Source organism: Prinia subflava, chromosome 2 (genome assembly GCF_021018805.1).
Source record: "Prinia subflava isolate CZ2003 ecotype Zambia chromosome 2, Cam_Psub_1.2, whole genome shotgun sequence".
In the NCBI taxonomy this organism is placed as follows: Eukaryota; Metazoa; Chordata; class Aves; order Passeriformes; family Cisticolidae; genus Prinia; species Prinia subflava.
Window position 1 is genome coordinate 53,772,656 of NC_086248.1, and position 19,225 is coordinate 53,791,880.

Consider the following 19,225-nt stretch of genomic DNA (forward strand, 5'->3'; position numbering starts at 1 on the left):
CTTCAGAGAAACACTCCAGTACATCTCTGGGTGCACAGAACAATAAAACAGTACAAGAACAGATTACAGGGCAAAGTTCTCTACTGACTGAAGACCAGAACATTTGATACTGTAATTTGGAAAGCCTACACAACTGTATATGTCCAATATAGACATGAGCCAGGGTACAGGTACTCAGGCACTTCATTTCTACAATTCTACACTAAGCAGCAGAGACTTTGAGATAAACTTGTTCTCAAAAGCAAGTAAGAAACAAACAAAAAAGAAAGAAACCACACTGACTTCTTGTTCATTCTTACCTATGACAGATACAGTTCATCCCTCCTAGTATCTCCCTCAAGTTCCAGTGCAGACAACCCTGAAGACTTCAAGAAACTCCCTTCTCAGAAATTACCAATTTACCAGGGAAAATATAAACAGAAAACTAATCAGATGGACATATTCAGGAGGGTAAGTCAACTGACAGTAATGACAGCACCAAATTTCCTGTAAAAGGAAGGGGAAAGGGGAAACTCCTGCTACACGCATCCAAGAGTAATAGCAATGCCATAGAAACCATGTAAAAAAAAAATCAATACAGTGCAGCCACTGAGCTGGGAGCTGAAGACCAGCTCTAAACAAAGGTGAGACATTAAATCATTGACTGGGGACTACTTTTGGTAAAATCTCACAATTTAATTACAAATCCTATCCTAGTTCAATTTTTCTTCAAAAAACTAATCAGAGTAATTGAGTTATCCCTTTCAGGGTCTTGAAATGTATATCATCCCTTGCAGGTAACTACATTTGTAATAGAGTTTAGAACTCCACTAGAAGTAATTCTTCTGCTAAAGCTCAAAATGAAATAAAGATGTTTCAACATAATGCACATTATAGAATTGGAAATTTTCATTACTCATCAAGACTAACTTATAGTTTGCTCATCACGAAAGTACCAGATGCCTCTACACCTGTATTATGGTATCACATGTCTGTATAGACATGGGATGTATCCCAAGATATATCAGTATCCATTTGGCCATGAATCCAAACACCAAGGTTTTGAGTTACTGTGCAACAACTCCTGTTCCTCATCCCTCACTCCCTAATAAACAGTGTTGTCAATAAAGTTTAGCTTCTACAAACCAAAGACTCTCATCGTTACTCAGAATTATCTGGAAGCAATACTAAAGTCATGACAAAGTAAATTGTGTTTCATCGGTTTTTTTCCCCCTCCTCTGGCTGTGAGAACACACAGATCAATACTCTTCAGCATGAGAATTCTGCAGCGAAATTTTCATTTGTTACAAACAGCAACAAAAGGGCCCCAAGCATGCCCTGTCACTCCCAGTTTAGAAGGAAACGCACTAATAAACTCTTCCCCCCGGGTCATCTTTGACAATGGGCAATACTATGCCAGCTCTTATTAAAGGCAATTCATATCAGTGGCCCAAAAATTTCCTTTAAAATTATCATCTTTTGTATCCATGTAGCAGGATGTCAGCTTTAAAGTGCCACTGAGATATAGGACCTGTCATTATGGTTAATTTTCAGCACAGTTTTAACACCAGGGTAGCTGATCCCTAAGGGTATGGGTATGCTTTTTTGGCTAACAAGATTTATTTAGCGGTTATCCAGACAAACAAGAAAATATATTATTGTATAGTGCTTTTCAAATACAACAGCAAGCAATAAATCCAACTATAAAACATATATCTTTGTTCTCTACCATGATGTCAAATAGATGAAAATGGGTTTGGAAGGTTTATCTTTTAAGGCGTTTTTTTTAATATTTTTATTTATATACGTATGTATGTGTGTGCATACGTATATTAAAAAAAAAAAGTTAGAATTCTTGGACTTCCAATAAAAAACACACAAAAAGTAAAACCTCTAACTTTAAAATAAAAAAAACCCTCTATATATATTTAGCTGCTATATATATATATAGCTAAATATCAAATTTATGTTTTGAGCCATATATATGGCGTTATCTATGAAATTATTTAAGTTTTTCAGCAGGACAATGTGATGCATTTTAAAAGATGGTACTATGAAATTTTATATTCTTGTTATATTTTTTGTTTGTTTGTTTGGTGGTTTGGGTGTTTTTTAAGACAAATAGTATTCTTTATACCATTTTATTGTGGTTTTATACTATAAAAAAATAGAAAGCTTCATTTATTGGATAAATACATTGATTTTCCCTGCCTTTCTAACAACAAAAGTCTGGTTTTGTGCTTCAACAGGACTTATTTCAATTTATTAGCATGAAGACCATCTTGCAGTTTGCTAGACAAAAGGTGCATCTAACAGAATAAAAAGAAGCTCTTAACATGTGTCTAAATCTTTGTATAGTCAGCAAGGCCCATTTTTATTGATGTTTTATAGCAGCCATAAAACCTGGTTGACCTCAATCAACTGGTCTCCCGGGGAAAATAACTCTGCCAGCAAATACCAGATAAAAAATAGGTCAGGGCATTTCCTACACTGCTTTTATTTCTACAAGCGGAGGACAAACTTGCTTGCCCTGGATGCAGTGTCTGACTACAAGGTGCCAAACGGAGCAAGCAGCCCATTGCTTCACCAAAGAGTTGAGCAAGAGCCCACCTTGTGTCGGATCCCTGCACCTACCTAGCCAAAACAGCCCCCTCCACCAGGCAGCAGCCCCACAAACACATTTTGTGCACCACTTCTTTTCCCCAGCTAAAAAACTGTAAAGCTCTTCCCAACTAAGAATGAAACAGGCAGTTTTGGAAGCAACATAATTAGGTAAGAAGCGGTTCAATATCTTATTCCAGGCAACAGAGCACATGATTTTGGAAGTGAAGGTGAGCTATGTTCAACCACATCCTTTGCCAGTCAAGATAACACATTTCCTGAGCATAAAATCCAAAAAAAGAAAAAAAAAATCACCAACTTGATCACACCACAAACAAGCTATGGCTGCACACCATGAAGCTTTTGAATTAACTTCAACTAAACAGTATTTTAAGTGGGAAAAGCAATTTGTCATTTCTTTTCTTTTACTTCTGTGTTGGAAATCATCACACAACATCTCCACAATGCTCCCAGTCCTTGGGTAGGTAAAAGTTTACAACTCTTTTTATCTACCCATCTCCCAGGTAACAGAACAATGTGTTATTTGCTCTACTTCCAGTGTGCTCAAGGCAACAAATTTTAAAAGCGAATGGTAACTATGTATAGGTGGAATCTGATTTGCACCTTAAGTTCAACAAATAGCATTCCCATAAAAACATGCAGGCACGTTCCACACACTGTTGGGTCAGGGTTTTACACAGGTGCATTCCATGGAAAGCAATTGTAAGAAGCTTTGCAAACCAGTCTTTCATCTCATGACAGTTTCACAGGGCTATGTTTGTATGATCATTTCAGATCAAGGCATATACAGGCTAAATAAAAATGTGTAAGCAGAAATCACAGACATTAAAAGAATTTAAATGGATAAAATAAAAATAAAATTTTACCTCGAACAATAAGTTGAGCAAAGTTTGAGACTCCGGAACCTCTCTCTGACTGAGTTACACAGCGGTATAAGTCCTGGTCGGTTTTTGTCACCTCTTGCAACTTAAAGGTAGCTGCAAATCTTCTGTGATTGATATTTTTAGTCTGAGCAACTGGAATATCTTCCCCATTTCTTCTCTGAAAATAAGAGTAACCAAGGCAGAGTTAACTCAAAAGATATAAAAGACAATTATCATTATCATCATACACAAGAAGACACAAAAAACAAAACCTCAACCCAAACGCATCCAGACCGTGCTACCGTGCATTTCTGTGGTAGAAGAGCTCAGTATTGAGGTCCCATCAAGAAACAAGCAGTACTCAATAGCTTTTCAAAATCAAGTTTGGCAGTGAAAAGTACCATCAGGATTTTGCACTGGCACAAATCATGTCCATGGCATACTCAACTGCAACAGCCTTATAGCTGGAATCATCCTAGGATGGCCCAGAAGTAGTGGTTGTACTCCTAAGAAAATTCATTCAACTTTAAGCTGATTTACGACACGTACATTGGGTGTATTGTAAGATAGATTTAAACAAACCTGGCATTGAGGATATCAAAGGTCTGCAACAGCTCTTTTTCACCAACCAACCAATGTTTCCTTTTTAATGCTACCTTTTTTATCTGTACAAGTTCAATACCTTCTAAAATTTCAGCTTTGTTATACTAAGCACCACCTACCCATCTAAAGCTAGCTGAAATAAAAAGTGGAGGGCAGGAAGGCACTAAAAGAGGAATAACATAGATCTCATTTAAAGGAAGCAGCTTAGAGAGTTCTTAAAAAAAGCATAGCTACCACAAATCACTGAAAAATTTAATCTGTCTGGAGCAGCGGGGCCAGGTGACAGGTCAGTACGACAGAAACAGTTTGAGCTCTTGTGGGATCCTTTTTCCTTATAACCATTCACATTAAATGTTCAATTTTGATTTCAGTTGAAAAACAGACCCTCCACCAAAAGTCAGCATTAAAAAACACCCAGAAACACGCACAAAGAGAACAAACAATGTCACTGCTCTCTCTCCCATGGACAAACTGCATGTTATTTCCTGACCAGCATACAGTTTCTGAGCACTCAGCATTGCCCAGTCCCTGGAAAGATGGCAGCATTTGCTTGTGACCACATTCTGCTCAACACACAGCAAAGCATGACCTCTGTAGATGTTTTTAGCTCTAATCAACCCCTGGAATGAGAAACTTCACTGAGGTTTTAAACTCCAGGCTTTCTAACACCAAAAGCACTACTGCTGAGCCACAGAATTTAATAACCTGAAAACTGTGGCAAAACACAAGGAGCAGAAAAAGGAGATGATTTAATACTGCATGTGTAGATCAGACAGCCTCCTGTCACAGGCAGGAGTACTTCTAAACACTCAGACCCTTCATTTTACATCTACCCCTTGTCATCCTAGCATGGGTTAGTCACTTTAAACAGTTTTGTGGGAGATTAACCAGGGGTCCATCACCTCTGAAACACGCATTCACTCTAGCTATTAACATATTGAAACAGATTAATTCTATTTATACCAAGCAGGCAGATTTCAGTCACTCATACTCCAGTACAAAGACCATGCCATTATCTTTACCAGCTGCATGTTTATTGGTGTGATTTTCTCACTGCAGGAAGACACCATCCAGTTTCCGTCAGCCAGCCACCCTCTGCCATTTCCTCAGGTGTGAGCTCTGTCCGCAGCACTGGGCCAGAAAGGGCCACAAGATACCAAGAGCAAAAACTGATTTCCAGAACAAAATGGCACACAAGACACTTCCAAAAGGTTCCCTTGTTGCTTCTCCCTAAAACTCTCATCATCTCATAACAACCACAAGCCAGGTTATCACAGAGGTGCTCTCTGAGAGGGTGTGCCCAGGGCAAAAATAATGGATGCTGAGCTCTAGGACACCTGGACCAACTGTGGTGTAGCCAAGTCACCCTGTGGCAGGCTCCATCCTCTGTGGGTATCTGACTCCGACTTAGAAAAAATTAAGGAAGATTTCTGATGCCTGCAAATACTCTTACACATGAAAGGCCTTATTGAACTCCAGGAATCAATGAAATTATTAAATTCCAATATCAAGCAAATGAGGGATGATGTTAAAGACTTTATTTCAGTGATGCTTAAACAAAAATGAATTTTTTTTGTGGGAGGTGCACCTTCCCCTCCAGCTAGTCAGCTTCTTTTGATAGAAAAAACTAAATTTGAAAGCAGGATTTTCAAGCCTTGCAGTCCCCACTCTCCTTCCCCTTGCCCCCCCTCCCCAGTATCAACCAAAGGTTTGGACTGTCAGAAATGATAACTTAATGTAAACCTTGGATCTCATGCCTTGAAGTAACCAAAATAAACAAATCTCATGGTACTTCCTTCCTCTCTACCTTGTCCCATGCCCTGGTGGCCTGCCACCCGCCAGAAGGAAGTCAAACTCCCCAGTAAACACAAACTTGCCATATGATTGTCAAAGATACCAAGCAGTCAATAACAAACTGAAGGTGTATCTTTAAATCTTATATGATAACAAATAAACCATGTAATGCAGTCATTCTTGTTCTGCTATGAAAGTAAAATTGGCGAGTATTCTAAAATGAAGGACTTCATTTCAATAAGTCCAGTGCTTTCAACTGGAATGCCAAAAGCTTAGTCTGCAGCAGAGAAGCACATCCAAGCTACAGTATATAAGATAATTTACACTCTGAAGATCAGAACTTGCTTACTTAAGCTCATCTGCATGCTTCAAGTTGAGAAACAAAGTGTATTGGTCTCCTACTTGAAATACTAGTGCACTTTCAGAGAAATTAATTAAAATAAAATTTGACAAGCTTCACAGTTCTAGAACAACACCTCAGATTTTCTTTTTTATTTTTGTCAGTGATTTGCTACCATATTATCTTACAAGGCTTGGAGCCATTGCTCTAATTTCCTTGTATAAGAATTTGTTTCTTGGGAATCCAACTGCACAACTACATTTTCAAAGTCTTTCTTCATGTACAGATCATCCTTTAGCACATTTCTCCATCATTAAAATGATGAAAAGTTCAAACAGAAGAGAGTTCTCATCTAAAAGCGAATGTTAACGAAAAAGCCCTGCATTCATTTGAGCGCATATCCCTTACACTGGTAACCCATTAGCCAGTCAGAGTTCAGATGCACTGTCACGATCTCTTAATTAAATTCTTCTTTTTAATGTCAGAGCATTACTACTGATTTTAAAGGAGAGGGAAGAAAGGCAGCAGTGCTCTCTGCTTATTAAGGTTCCTGGTACATACTGTTTCAATTTATGTCCTGCTCACACTGAACAGAGCTTGAAAATGCTGCTCAATTAAGTTTTAAAAATTCAATTTAAAATTAATGTGGAGTTATACTAATGGGTAATGGCTGTACCCTGTGCAATCCTCGGTTCCTCCAGTCCCTTGCTGTCTGATTTGATAACCCTGAATTGCTCATTTAAGAGAGGTCACCAGCAGGCAGTTCTCCCCTTTTGTGAAAATAACTCTGGGCTTCACAAAGAACTCTCTATAAACACTTGATTAAAAGAAATATTAGCCTGTGAAAAAATTGCCTTAATTCTGGCATTTCAGGCATTAAAATTACAATCTTAAGTAAATCACTCTGACTTCAAGGTTATTTTTAATTTGATAGGAACATGATTTTATTAATTTTTTTCAGGCAATGAAATTAGATCATCTATATTTTAAATCAAGTCAACAGCAAAGCCTATGCAGCTTTAAAACAATCTTAGGTAAATTAACAGTTAGTCTTAAATATCTCTTTTTTGCCTCATGAAAGAAATCATGAAAGAAATATGAAATATAATTTTAGTGGATCTTTTAGAAGCTGAGTAGAACCAAAGGAATGTAAACTCCAACATCTTATTTAATTGGTAGAATTTAAGTGCATATCTTATATATTTAAAATTTATCAGCCTTTCTCCCTCAACTTTTCAGACTGAAAAATGGTGAGTTTTGCTTTTTTTGTTTAAATAGCGATGAGACACCTGTCTGCAGCAATGTTCCCTCCAAATTTTCCGAAACCTTCTTTTTTTCACACCACTGATTTTTATAAGCCTGGACAGTTCAACCTTACACATCCCCATTCTTTTCTTCCTGTAAACACCTTAAAATAAGTCCTCTCAACTGCTAATAATTACAGTCAACTCTGGTTGCCTTCTCGGGCTCTCGGCTGGATGCCGGGATGCCTCCAGAGATCAGAAGATGTCAACGCCTTGGCTGTAGTGACACCCACATTACTCTGGCAGCAGTGCCCTCTCAGCTGCCCTGCACTTGCTCTCTGCTCACCTTCCCTCCCGTGCTCACGCAAAAAACCTAACCTAGAATATGAAAAAACTTCCTGAAAACAAAATATTGTCATCACCAAACGGATTCACTTGTGATCGGATTCACTGCACGGCCACTGGGAGCAGAGGAGAGGGCAAGGTACACGTGGTGAGCAGGGCACAGGTGCCCAGTTTGTCTGAGCAACCCGGGCCCCAAAGCTGCAATCAGAACCACACCAGAAGCTCAAGGGCTGGAAAGATGCCCCCAGCAGCCCAGGGCATTAAATCTCTACTGCCTTGAGGAAAGGGGAATTTGTAAACAACATATTCCAAAACATTCCTGGGATTACTCATTATGTAAAGGGAGAAATATCTTTTTTTGATAGGGGAAAAAAAGAAAGAGGACTGACTGTGGATATTTTGAATGCCAGCAATAAAGCACAATCCCTGCCAGATCATGTTCTGAAATCTTAAAAAAAAAAAAGAGAGAGAGGAGTAAAAAACACAAATAGTGCAAATAGTGTTTAAATTTTACTTTATATGCACCTGTTCGTCAGTTTTCCACAGACACACATATTCTGTTAGAGCATTTAAGACGCAATTTCCAAATGGAGAAAAATCCAAATCCATATATATATATATATATATATTTATTTATATTTATAATTTTTTTCATTTACACATATGTTATATTCTTGGCATTTTTATATTTCTTAACATACTAGGAACATAATAAAGCATGACTAATATTTATTGTGTGAAGTTATAAATGAAGTTTTATTTTTTCCCCCACAGAAGATTTAATTACTGAACAAAGTGGGATTATTTTTCCAATTTTATTTATAAGTACAAAATTTAGACTAAAAAAATCTTTTTTTTTTAACCAGATCATGAATTAGACATATAGCTTAAATAATATGCCTAAACAGTTCTATCTTCCTAAAATAAAAGAAGGTGAACTAGCAACTTCTTTTGTTTGATTCATTATTTAGGGGAAGCACTAAATATTTTTTAAAGTAGGAAATTAGTAGGACTTGCTTTAACTTTCTGTTCTCCTACATGCATAGCAAACCAGAATAAGATTCTACTTTCCAATGAGCTGTGCATTCATTTATCAGAAAAAAGCCCCACAGCTTTTCCCATGCAAACACACACTGAAGATCATGAACAAATGAACAAATGTGACAAGCCAAGCTTTATCCTGCATGCTGCACTGCAGTACAGAAAAATCCATGATTGTTTTAAATGTGTTGGTATGATGCACCCAAACTGCTGATGTTACTCAAACTTGTCCCCTTTGAAGTAGCCCAAATTTCTATCACGCCGCACTGACCCTCCTACTGAAGAAATCAAGGGCTCGGATGAAATAATCTAATTGAGAGCCATCTGGCCCTTTAGAGGTGGCACTTTGAATTTATTTTATTATAATAAAATCCACCAGAGGCAAACTAGCAAAATTCATACTACCGTGTCTCTGGCCAAGCCATCACAAAAATAAAAGCAACTCACTTTCTCTGAGCATTTTAAAGCCTCTTAGTTTGAGCCTAATCAAACACGTTGAACATACAAAAAACTATTTTTGTTTTTTTAGAAAAATAAAGGAGCTTTTCAGGAAGCTTTGGTTCTTGAATGCAGTGTTCTTGATTAAAAAAAATAACAAGTAACCAAAAATGCATAATTCACAGAAGCATGGATTCCAGACACAGTGATTTAAAGTCTGTATCACCTTGAGCAGTGCACACTGAACTACAGGATCTATTCCTGCAGCACAAAATAAGAAAAATCTTCTTAGTTAGAAGACAAAGAAGGAAAAAAGTTGCACAAAACCCCACCACTGAGGGCCAACATAGACCCTGAGGGCCTCAGCAGACAATTTTACCCTTTTCTAAAAGCATCCAAGATTACCAGCTGCACTTATTCTTCTGTAATTCATTAAGTCCTGCAGCTATTAGAGGAATACCCCAGGGCCTGGGGTATTAGGCTACCTATCACATATCACACAACTGAGGAGAAGACAACCTGAAAGCAGACAATAACAGACAAGAGTCACAGGATAGAATGGCCAAGAAATTTATAACTATATCTTTTTGTAAACATCACCTTTATTTCAAGTGTCTCATTTACATGGGTAAAGCTAGCTGACTGAGGAGTGACTACCAGGACTGGACAGAAGACTGGATCAAATTTCCACTACAGCTGTTCTACCTGTAAAGTACAAAATGGCAGGAGGGGAAGGAGCCACCACTGAGGCCACAATCAGCAGCACATCCCCAGCAACAGATGCTCCAGCCACCACAGGACCCCTACAGGGGTGGCAGCTCCAAAGGCTGCTGTGGGAACTAAATGACTGGTAGCTATGCAGACCAGAGGACTTAGTTAACTGGGGCAGAATTAAATTAAGACCAGGAGGATTACAGTATTTCATGTTGTTGAAACCTAGGATGACCGGGCACCTAGGGGAAACTGCCATATTTATCCATGAAGCTGATAAATTGAGGCAGGAGAGAGGGAGAATGGGTCATTCAGGGTTAAATGACATAGATAGCATCAAAGGTGAATAGAGGGGGGGAAAAACAGAGGAAAGAAAAACCTTTGAGAAACAAACAAATTATGAATACAGTAATTTTCATGGGTTGAATATTCTTTTATAACCATGTCTGAGTCAGGACTGTGTGATACAGAATAAACTACGAGTCAAGTAATTTACAAGGAGACAACTAGATCACTTCAAGTCAGCTTTTCATGCAACTTTGAAAAAAAGGTTTGGAAAATCAGAATGTCTATCACAGACCATAAATACGATGAGGTGAATGTGAACATAGAATAGACAAGTCATTGCAAAAGAGTCCTCTGTGCCTCCGTATACTGTGTCTTCCTTTCAAAAACAACTTTTCTGTAAGTAAAAGCAAGCAATATGAAACAAATGAGGAAAATGAATTTTCCGTGCAAGCCTCAAGCACAACAAAAAGAAAAGAACTTACATCCTGCTTAGCTACTGTCAGTAATCAAGATAAAGGTAAGATGATGTAGACTTGAGCAGGATTTTACTGGCTGAGGAAAGAAGGTTTGGCACAAACAGCCCAGTTTGCTGTGCAAATTAGTACTTGCTTTAGGCAGACGACGCTGATAATCCAAAAAAGTCTTCTGTCTCCCCAGAGGCTCAGCCACTGCCATCCAGGGAGAAGAGCGAAACCAGAGCCATAGGCCTTCTCTCTTCCCCACAGCCTCCACACAACATCATAGCTCCCACTCCTCCTTAGGGCAAGCAGGCCTGACTGATTTATTTCAGTTCAAAACCAAAAAGCATCAAACTTGACAGTTGACCAAAACCAAAAAGGGGATCAAAACTCTCCATCACAGTTCCACGGCTGAAACCCTGCAGACGCTAGCAAGGCATCTTCTCTGAACTCTCTCGAGGCAGCACTGAATAAAAAAGCAAAATAACAAAGCTTTTCTAACATTCAGAGTATACTCAGCTCTCCTTAACTTTCAGGGATCATAAAATTTGTGCAAACCAACCAAAAAACTTTTTTCCAGTGTAATGAACATGGTGAATAGGCAGGTGCACTGTAACAGCAAATGTTTTATTCTCAAACTAAAGAAAGGGTATCTTAATCAGTTAATTAACTGTACCAAAATGCAATGGTATCTCAGACGGGAAAGTTACATTAGAAAACTCATAGAAAGCAACATACAAACAATGTAAAACAAAAACTGAATTGGATGAGACTCTCCTATTAGAAATACATTTTTTCTGAGCCCAAAAGGAGGCTCCCAGCATTCAGTGTTAGGTTAGCTAAATGGTTTATCCCAAAGGCCCACTGCCCACACTCCAAAGTTCCCGCTGAATACTAATCCATGTCTTCACCTGGGAGAAGAGGAAAGGACTTCTGTTGCATAACTTCTCTTCTCTGGGAGGAAATAGCCCTTCCAGAAAGCAGAACAAAATAGTCAATCTTTTGTCCCTCAACCCTTTGCCAGAGGCACAGATTCTTATATAGCTTTTCTAATCTAAATTCCTGGAATACTGTGCTGGTCGTGCACAATGCATCATCACAGGATACCATCTGCATGTGCCCAGTCCAAAAAATTGTTAGAGCGCATCTATGCAGTACCTAGCAGGAAAAATGATAGCTAAATATCACATCCCATTCTGTGGCAACCAGCACCAAAACCCAAGGTGCTGGTGAACAGGGCATTGAGGATTATGGCAGTTTCCTCTACAAAAAGAGCGGGATGCAGCCAGTTGTTCGAGCCCGAACAGACGCTCGCTCATCCTCCAGTAACAGTTGGTACCGCTGGGAGGTCAGCCCGACTCCATTGTTTTTATAGCAATTTGCATTTTATTTTCCATAATGCTGTTTAATTTCACTTTTTCAATTATTACTCTCAGGCAATTGCTTTAATTATCTGTTATTCCACGAGGAAAGACAGTCTCCTCTGGCAGAGAGAAGGGCCGCATCAGGCTGCATTAACGCTGACGAGTCCCTCCACGGGCGCGCAGGGCTGCCGCGCCAGCCTTGGCAGCCCAGGTGGAGGGCGGTTAGCCAGCACCCACAGCGATTGCTGACAGATTGGCCCGCTCGCCACCGCTCAGATGGCAAATCTGCCCAGGATTACAAGGCGCATATTAAACCTTTAAATGCATGCAGCCGGTGCCCCTTTGAATTTCAGATCCGCCAAGGCAAATGGTATCGCCGCAGACCGTGGCAAAACACATCTGACTGCAAAGCCAGAACAAGCCGCTTTCCCTAATCCAATGCTATGTTAATGCAAGGCTCAGCAATGATGGATGGACTCATTAGTGCTGCAGTTATCGCCATCTGAACCAGGTGCCAAGACATATGGTTTAACAGATGTTCCAGCAAAAAGCTCTACACGCTGCACTGTACGAGTGTCCAGCTAAACCGGACATCGATAAGACACTGAAAATCGTATTGGGCTTCTGGGAGCCACAATTGTTCCCAGCTCAGGAAGCTGTTAAACACAGCCCGATTATGCAAAAAACCCTATTGCTCTGATATCCCAATTAGATTGGCAAAACAAATGTTGGACAATACATACACTGATTTCTGGAGTCCTGGTGTACCTAAATGTTATTTAATCTACCCAGTCAATTCTATTTCTCTATTATCTTACAAAGAAATGAAGCTTTCTTCAAACAGAAATAAGCAAACAGAACCCCCATCCCACTCTTGCATTTTCATGTTTAGAATGCCCTGAGTGCACTACTCTTTCAAAAATTTAGTACATAACACATATCCATTCTGAGCATAGGCTTACCACGCAGAAGCGACTTGTTTGCAAGCTTGTTTACTGATACAACTCCAGTGGAATGCATGACATTTCACAGGGAAATAAACAGAATAAAACAGGGGTCCTTCTTACGCTAATTTAGCCAATCCATGTGCACAAAGCAGCAAGGTGCATCAAATATTAGTAAAATAAAAATTCCTTGTTCTTTAAGCGTCTTTTCAAGAAAGAAAATTCATAGGCTTTAGAAAGAAAGGAAATCAGCAGTAAGTAGGCAAAACCCAACTAATTATTGTATCTATCTATACACACTATATTAATTCTTAAAGACTACACACACACTTATGTTCACCTCCTACAGGGAAGCATTTTCCAGCAAGAAATTCTGCTAATTTCTGAAGCGTATAAGTCAGAGCATACCGAAACATAACAGGTGGAAAACCTAGGTTACCACCTTGGGTTTAGGGACTCCTGTCACACAACCCAACTGCTTCAGTGTGGGCAGTAAGACCAAACAACAGCTGTTGGTGCGTGACATATTACACTGGAAATTTTAAGAGAAGTTGGAAAATACTGAAAAACAAAATCCCCCTAGCATTACATTCTGAAGGGAATGACAAGTAAAAAAGATACTAAGCACTGTGAAGGACTGAATGCATTTCAGAAACAACATCAAGATTAACATTTAAAAAAAACCTAAGGACTTTGAAAGCCTTTCAGAATTTGCTGATAATTGCAGGTCATAAAGAGAATCCTTCAGCTCATAACAGTAAAAGATTTGATAGCAGATCATGTTGAAAAGGTGCAGAACAAAAGAATCTGACCTGCATTTCTGCCCTGCTCCCACACCTACTATTCACACTGTCACAAAGTGTATTTCAGATCATCTTGTTCAACCAGTTAAATCTCCTTATCTGTGCAAATATTTGTTCTGTATTAATGCAGCCTCAACTTTTGAAAACTTGTTACGTTTACTGCTTGTCTTTCAATGACAGAGTTTTGACTGTCCCAAACATTGGTCCAATGAGGCTGCAAAATACAGAGGTGGCACAAAAGGGATATCAAAGGGGATGAGAGACCAGATATAATCCAAAAACAAACAAGAACAGAATCTGCAGCCATGAAAGTCAGAAGTTCAATTCAGTGTTAATCCCTATTTGTGTGAAATGTTTACAGACATACATTTATAGAAAATGGTGTTGATGAAAATACTGTCATTATAGTAGTAAACACGCAGGAACCAGTTTATTGAAATGCTGTGCCTATTTTTGTCCATTTTTATTTTTAGGCACAGAAAGCTATGTGCACTTAATTATATTTACACTGGGAAAAACATAAGCTTGGAAAGGTACTTGCAGATAGAGTATCTAGTATATGATCAGGGCCCAAAAACTAAAACAAAATTGAAGTTTTACATAGGTCTACAAGGAGGCACACTACCATAATCCCCACTTTTATATCATGTGGTTACATTTTTCCCTCTTCCCTGCTTCTAATGAAACATTCCAAATTTTTTTCACCTGCTGGCACTATTTATATGGGTAATTTAGACATGAATCAATCTGGGGAAAAAGACACATACAAAAAAACCCCAAAAAACAAAAGACCAAGCAAATAAAAAGAAAAGAAAACAAAACAAAAAACCCAAAAGTCAAACAAATCAATAAAACACGATCAAAAAAACCCACAACAATACAAACTACCCTCCCCAACCCCCCTCCTCCCCAAGAACAGAAATCCAGTTGGAGTCAAAATCTTTTTCAGTCAGATCACTTTCCTGAACTGACTTACTGGAGAGCTGCAAAAGCTCCAGATCAGTGCAGAGAGGGATCAAGAGGGTGAAGCTGAGACCGAGCCCGGCTGAAGCAGCCATGGGACAGCAGGACTCTGAACACAGAACAGGGTGCCTGCTATTTTTTTTCACATGCTGCTGAATTTACTTCAATTCTTCTCAAAACAGAAGACTGCAAAAGTCAGAGAATACTAGCAGAGTCTTCAAAAAAATCTCTGCTTGCACATGTTTCCTACTTCAATGGAAATGAAAGCAAATAAAATCTTAGATCTCCTCAGATGCAAAAAAAGCCTGATGTCCCAGATTGCTCCTCGAACTTTTCCTTATCAAATAATGTGTTTTAATGGCAAATTCTTAGCTGTTTTTTTTTATTTTTTTTCCCTCCTCAAGGAAATAGTTTTTCTCTTTCAATAAGGACATAACCAAAAGCTATTTTCTCTAAAACTATGTGCTTGGCAACTGTCTTCTTCCTCACCATCATCCACTTATTTTTCATTTTTGCACTTTCTCTTTTGTTTTATAACGGCCTTTCTTGTTATGAGAAAAATACATTCCTGGAATGTTTCAGCTCAAGGCTCTCAAAAACAATTACTTAGGCATTTGATTTGATCTGCCAGTTCTTCCTTTCAGGCTATTCGGGCTTTATGAATCTTGAGTTTGGTCAAAGGTTAAAGCAAACCTTTTCCAAGTTTCACTCCAGTGTTTCATGAGGCCCATACATACCCACGCAGTTTTTAAGGATAAGGAGTAAACTCACTATTAGCTATTCACAACAACAATAACTGAGTGCAACCTAAGGAAAATTATCCATGTAGGGAAGGTTGCCAATTCACACTTATATTGGGCAAGTAGGATTGCAAGGTGGAATGATGAATGAAAAAAAAGTCACTCTTAAATTGGTGAAAATTCAGTACTGTTTATAGGAGAACAAGAAAAAGAACAGAAATATCAAGGCATCTTTAAGAGTATCACGGCACTTCACAAGCCCAGGCAAGCAGAGTTATAACCTCCAAAATACTTCATCAGTCACTATGAGAAATTATCACATTTGTGATCCACATACACACACACACAAAAAAAATAAGCTATCTACGAAGCATATGGAGGGACAAAACATATGTTTTCTGAGTTGATCTGGCTGCTAGCTGGGCTTCTCTGGGGAGTGAAAGTTAGAAAGGATAATCTGTCAGAGTTATCTGACTCCAAGGAGTGAGTGATAGGGAAGATTTCCAGCTGGCTGTCTCTGCTGGGTCTTTCTGACCCACAATCAACTGCAAGTGGTGCTTCACAGGTTTGCTGGAATGCTCCTTGTGCTATTGTCAGGCCAGTTTCCTTTTTCGTGCTGTGTGTGCTCTATTTGGCACGTCTCTGAAATCAAGCTGCTTTTTCTGAATGAATGCATTACATGTTTACTCAATTTAAACAAATTACTGCTCAAAGACATGGAGTACAAATCATTCCTACTGCTGTGATACCTTTTCACTAAATGCAATGCAGTTACTGCTTGTGTTCCTTTTTAGTGTTGCAGCATGTTTGCCTAATAATACATTTTGCTGCCAGATTTTTAAATCATCTTTTAAAAAATGTCTTTAAAATTTCAAGCTTATCACATGCCCATGTGCCACAGTTAGCCAAGGTTGGTCAGCTCCACTATTAAAACAGAAACCAGACTGAAATAACTGGTTATAGTTCACTTCAAAATACATTTGACCAAAAATACATCTTTTAAAGCTCGGACTATAGATAATTTAAAAGTACATTTCCCAAAAAATACATAGGTTTTCATTCTGAAAATAAACAGAAATACACATTATAACAAAATAAAGTTTTAGAGGACATATTTAGAAACCATTCTAAAGGTATGTTGGTGCTTAAGGTTTACATACAAATAAAAGAATGCATATAAGTTGTACATGTACCACTAAAGTGATTTTTTTAATCCTTTTTAAGTGGCAAAATTGAATTTTTTGAAGAGCAACTGGAAACTTTGTCATTGTTCTATTCAACCAGTGGTCTTAAATGTAAGACCATCACTGTAATACAGAGGAGACTGGGTATTTTGGAGGGGTGGTGGTGCTCTTTTCTTTTTTTTCTTCTTTCATAGTAAGAAGGGTTATATTCTGGTAATAGTCATCTCTTCAATTCTGATATACATACTATTCACAATTATACACAGGTAAAAGTTAAAGTTCTTTCTATTATGGAGACAGATAAAAAGGATGTGCAGGAGTCCTTTTAGGTTGTTCCAATTAATATGCTACTGAGTAAAACTGATATGCACACAGAAGTACAGCCACGTCCCTCCAGCCACCTGCTTGGACAGGTAATTTACCTGATTATCAATTCCTCAGAATTCATGACAGCTGTGTTACATCTGTGTATTACTAGAGCCCAAATGCCAATTATCTGCATTTAATAACAATAAATTTTGATACAGAGGAGTTGATTTACAATGAGACAAGGCACGCAATGCCTTTAACGGCCAATCTTATCCCAGCGCCCACACCAGTTCTTATTTTTAATCCAAGCTTTACCACTTTGCAAAAGTGATTACAAGTTTCTCCATTGAACAGATATAAAATTCCATTTAAACTACATATTTTACATGCAGAAGAATAAAAGGCTTTGAATTTTCAGCATTTCATCTCCAAGAAAGTAGCTTGTCCTCTAGTCAAATAGACTTGCATGAGTTAGCCTTACCTGGAGCCATAACTTGTTATTCACTGCATCTCTCCCTGTAGCAATGCACTGAAACGTAGCATTCTGCCCTGCATTGACCTCTACATCCCCCAGCCTCAAAAAATGTGGAGATTTATCTGTAGAGGGGGAAAAGAAAAATTACAAATAAAAGTCATTACAAACAATAAAAGTGCCAGAAATGTTATCTCCCTCAACCTCCATGTTTTAACAATCTTTGGCTAAAAAAGAAACAGAAGAGAGAAAATTATTTGTCTCATCTGTATTCAAGGAGTGCTTGCACTCCTTTCCCTTCTCTGCTGGTGATTCTACTAACTTTATGTTATACATGTGTTATAATAAAGTCTTTTTAAAATAGAAGCCAAAAGAAGGAGATCAGATGCCAAATTGTCAGCAGCACTTGACAAGAATTATCCCAAAGACTTTTGACTGTATGAAATCCATCACACTGAGAAAAACCCAATTAGCAGCATACTGCTCAAGCAAATAGATACTGCTCGTGTTATTTGCAATGCAACTCAGAGCTCTTATTTTGGAAAATGAAATAATTTGTGGCATTGAATGTAGTATTTCAAGAGCTGACAAATCTATTCCCCACACTGAGAGAGGCCGTAGGAAATCTCAGTGACACAACCACCTGAAGGATTTACCAGACCTACAAAAACCAACTGAAACATCTGAGGAATGGGCACATTACACAGCTCACACACCCTTTTCTCAAGAACAACTAAAGCAAATAGTAGCTGAACTGCTCTTTCTTTGTGCTTACTAAAAAAATATGACGCACAGGAAAAAACATTAAATTGAAACAAACAGGGTTTAAAACATCAGTAACAAAAAGCGCTTGTCTGAATACCGTAACATAGTGATAATGTGCTAGGATGACTGTACCCAAGTGTCTTTTGTTTTGGCACTTCAAAACAAAACAAAAAGAAGAGGAGGAAAATAAATATGAAAGCCAGATACTGAATCCAAGCAGAGCTTTGCTGAGTACAGACATCAGATAGCTGGGCTGGCTGAAATATTAAAAAGGTAACTCCCTGAAATACCCTGTATGCTTGGTAGCTCCCGTGAGCTACAGTTTTAAAAGGTTTGAGGTAGAAGGAAACAAGATGAGAGGTTGCCATTGGAATTCTATTATTTGGCATCAATTTGCAAAGATGGAGCAGGATATTGTTCTGTCCTGGTCATTTCAGAAAGCAATTAAATTATCAGCCATGTGGTACATTAGAATGAAATCATATTTTAGAAAGAGCACGTCTAGGGGAAGATGAGAAGAGTCAAACAGAAACAAATTGCCAAAAAGTTTTGTTAACTAGTCAGAAATGCACAGTAACAATTTCTTCCTCCTAATGTTTTATTAGTAGAATATTTTCATTGTCACAACTTGTGTTTGCATGTGTGCAATTATTCCCCAGGATTAGCAGAGAAAGGCAAACATAAATGCCTGAAGTCTGTCCACAAGAAAATAGACATTATGTAATCCCTCAGTAGTTCAACAGCCAGAAGTCCTTTTTTCTTTTTTTTTAATCTATTTTTTCTGTTTAGAAAATAAAACAAGAAAAGGGGTATGAAATCTGATAAACTTCCTACAAGCATCTGCCAACTGAGTTTTCTTTAATCAGAGACTATACACAGTAACATTAAAATCCATTTTGATTATGCACACCAACTGTGTATGACTAAAAAGACACTGAAGAATGTCCTTTTTTTT

At 38.3% G+C, this 19,225-nt stretch overlaps 1 protein-coding gene across 4 annotated transcripts in view; it reads right to left on the bottom strand.

The window, feature by feature from the left end:
• Nucleotides 1-19,225, bottom strand: part of PTPRK (protein tyrosine phosphatase receptor type K) — a 386,603-nt gene that overhangs the window by 192,687 nt on the left and 174,691 nt on the right. For all 4 annotated transcript variants that reach the window (XM_063389974.1, XM_063389972.1, XM_063389970.1 and 1 more), the window contains exons 5-6: nucleotides 17,515-17,630; nucleotides 3,468-3,642 (exon numbers count right to left, since the gene is read on the bottom strand). In XM_063389974.1, coding sequence (XP_063246044.1) covers nucleotides 3,468-3,642; nucleotides 17,515-17,630 — 291 coding nt within the window. The remainder of the gene's footprint in view (nucleotides 1-3,467; nucleotides 3,643-17,514; nucleotides 17,631-19,225) is intronic.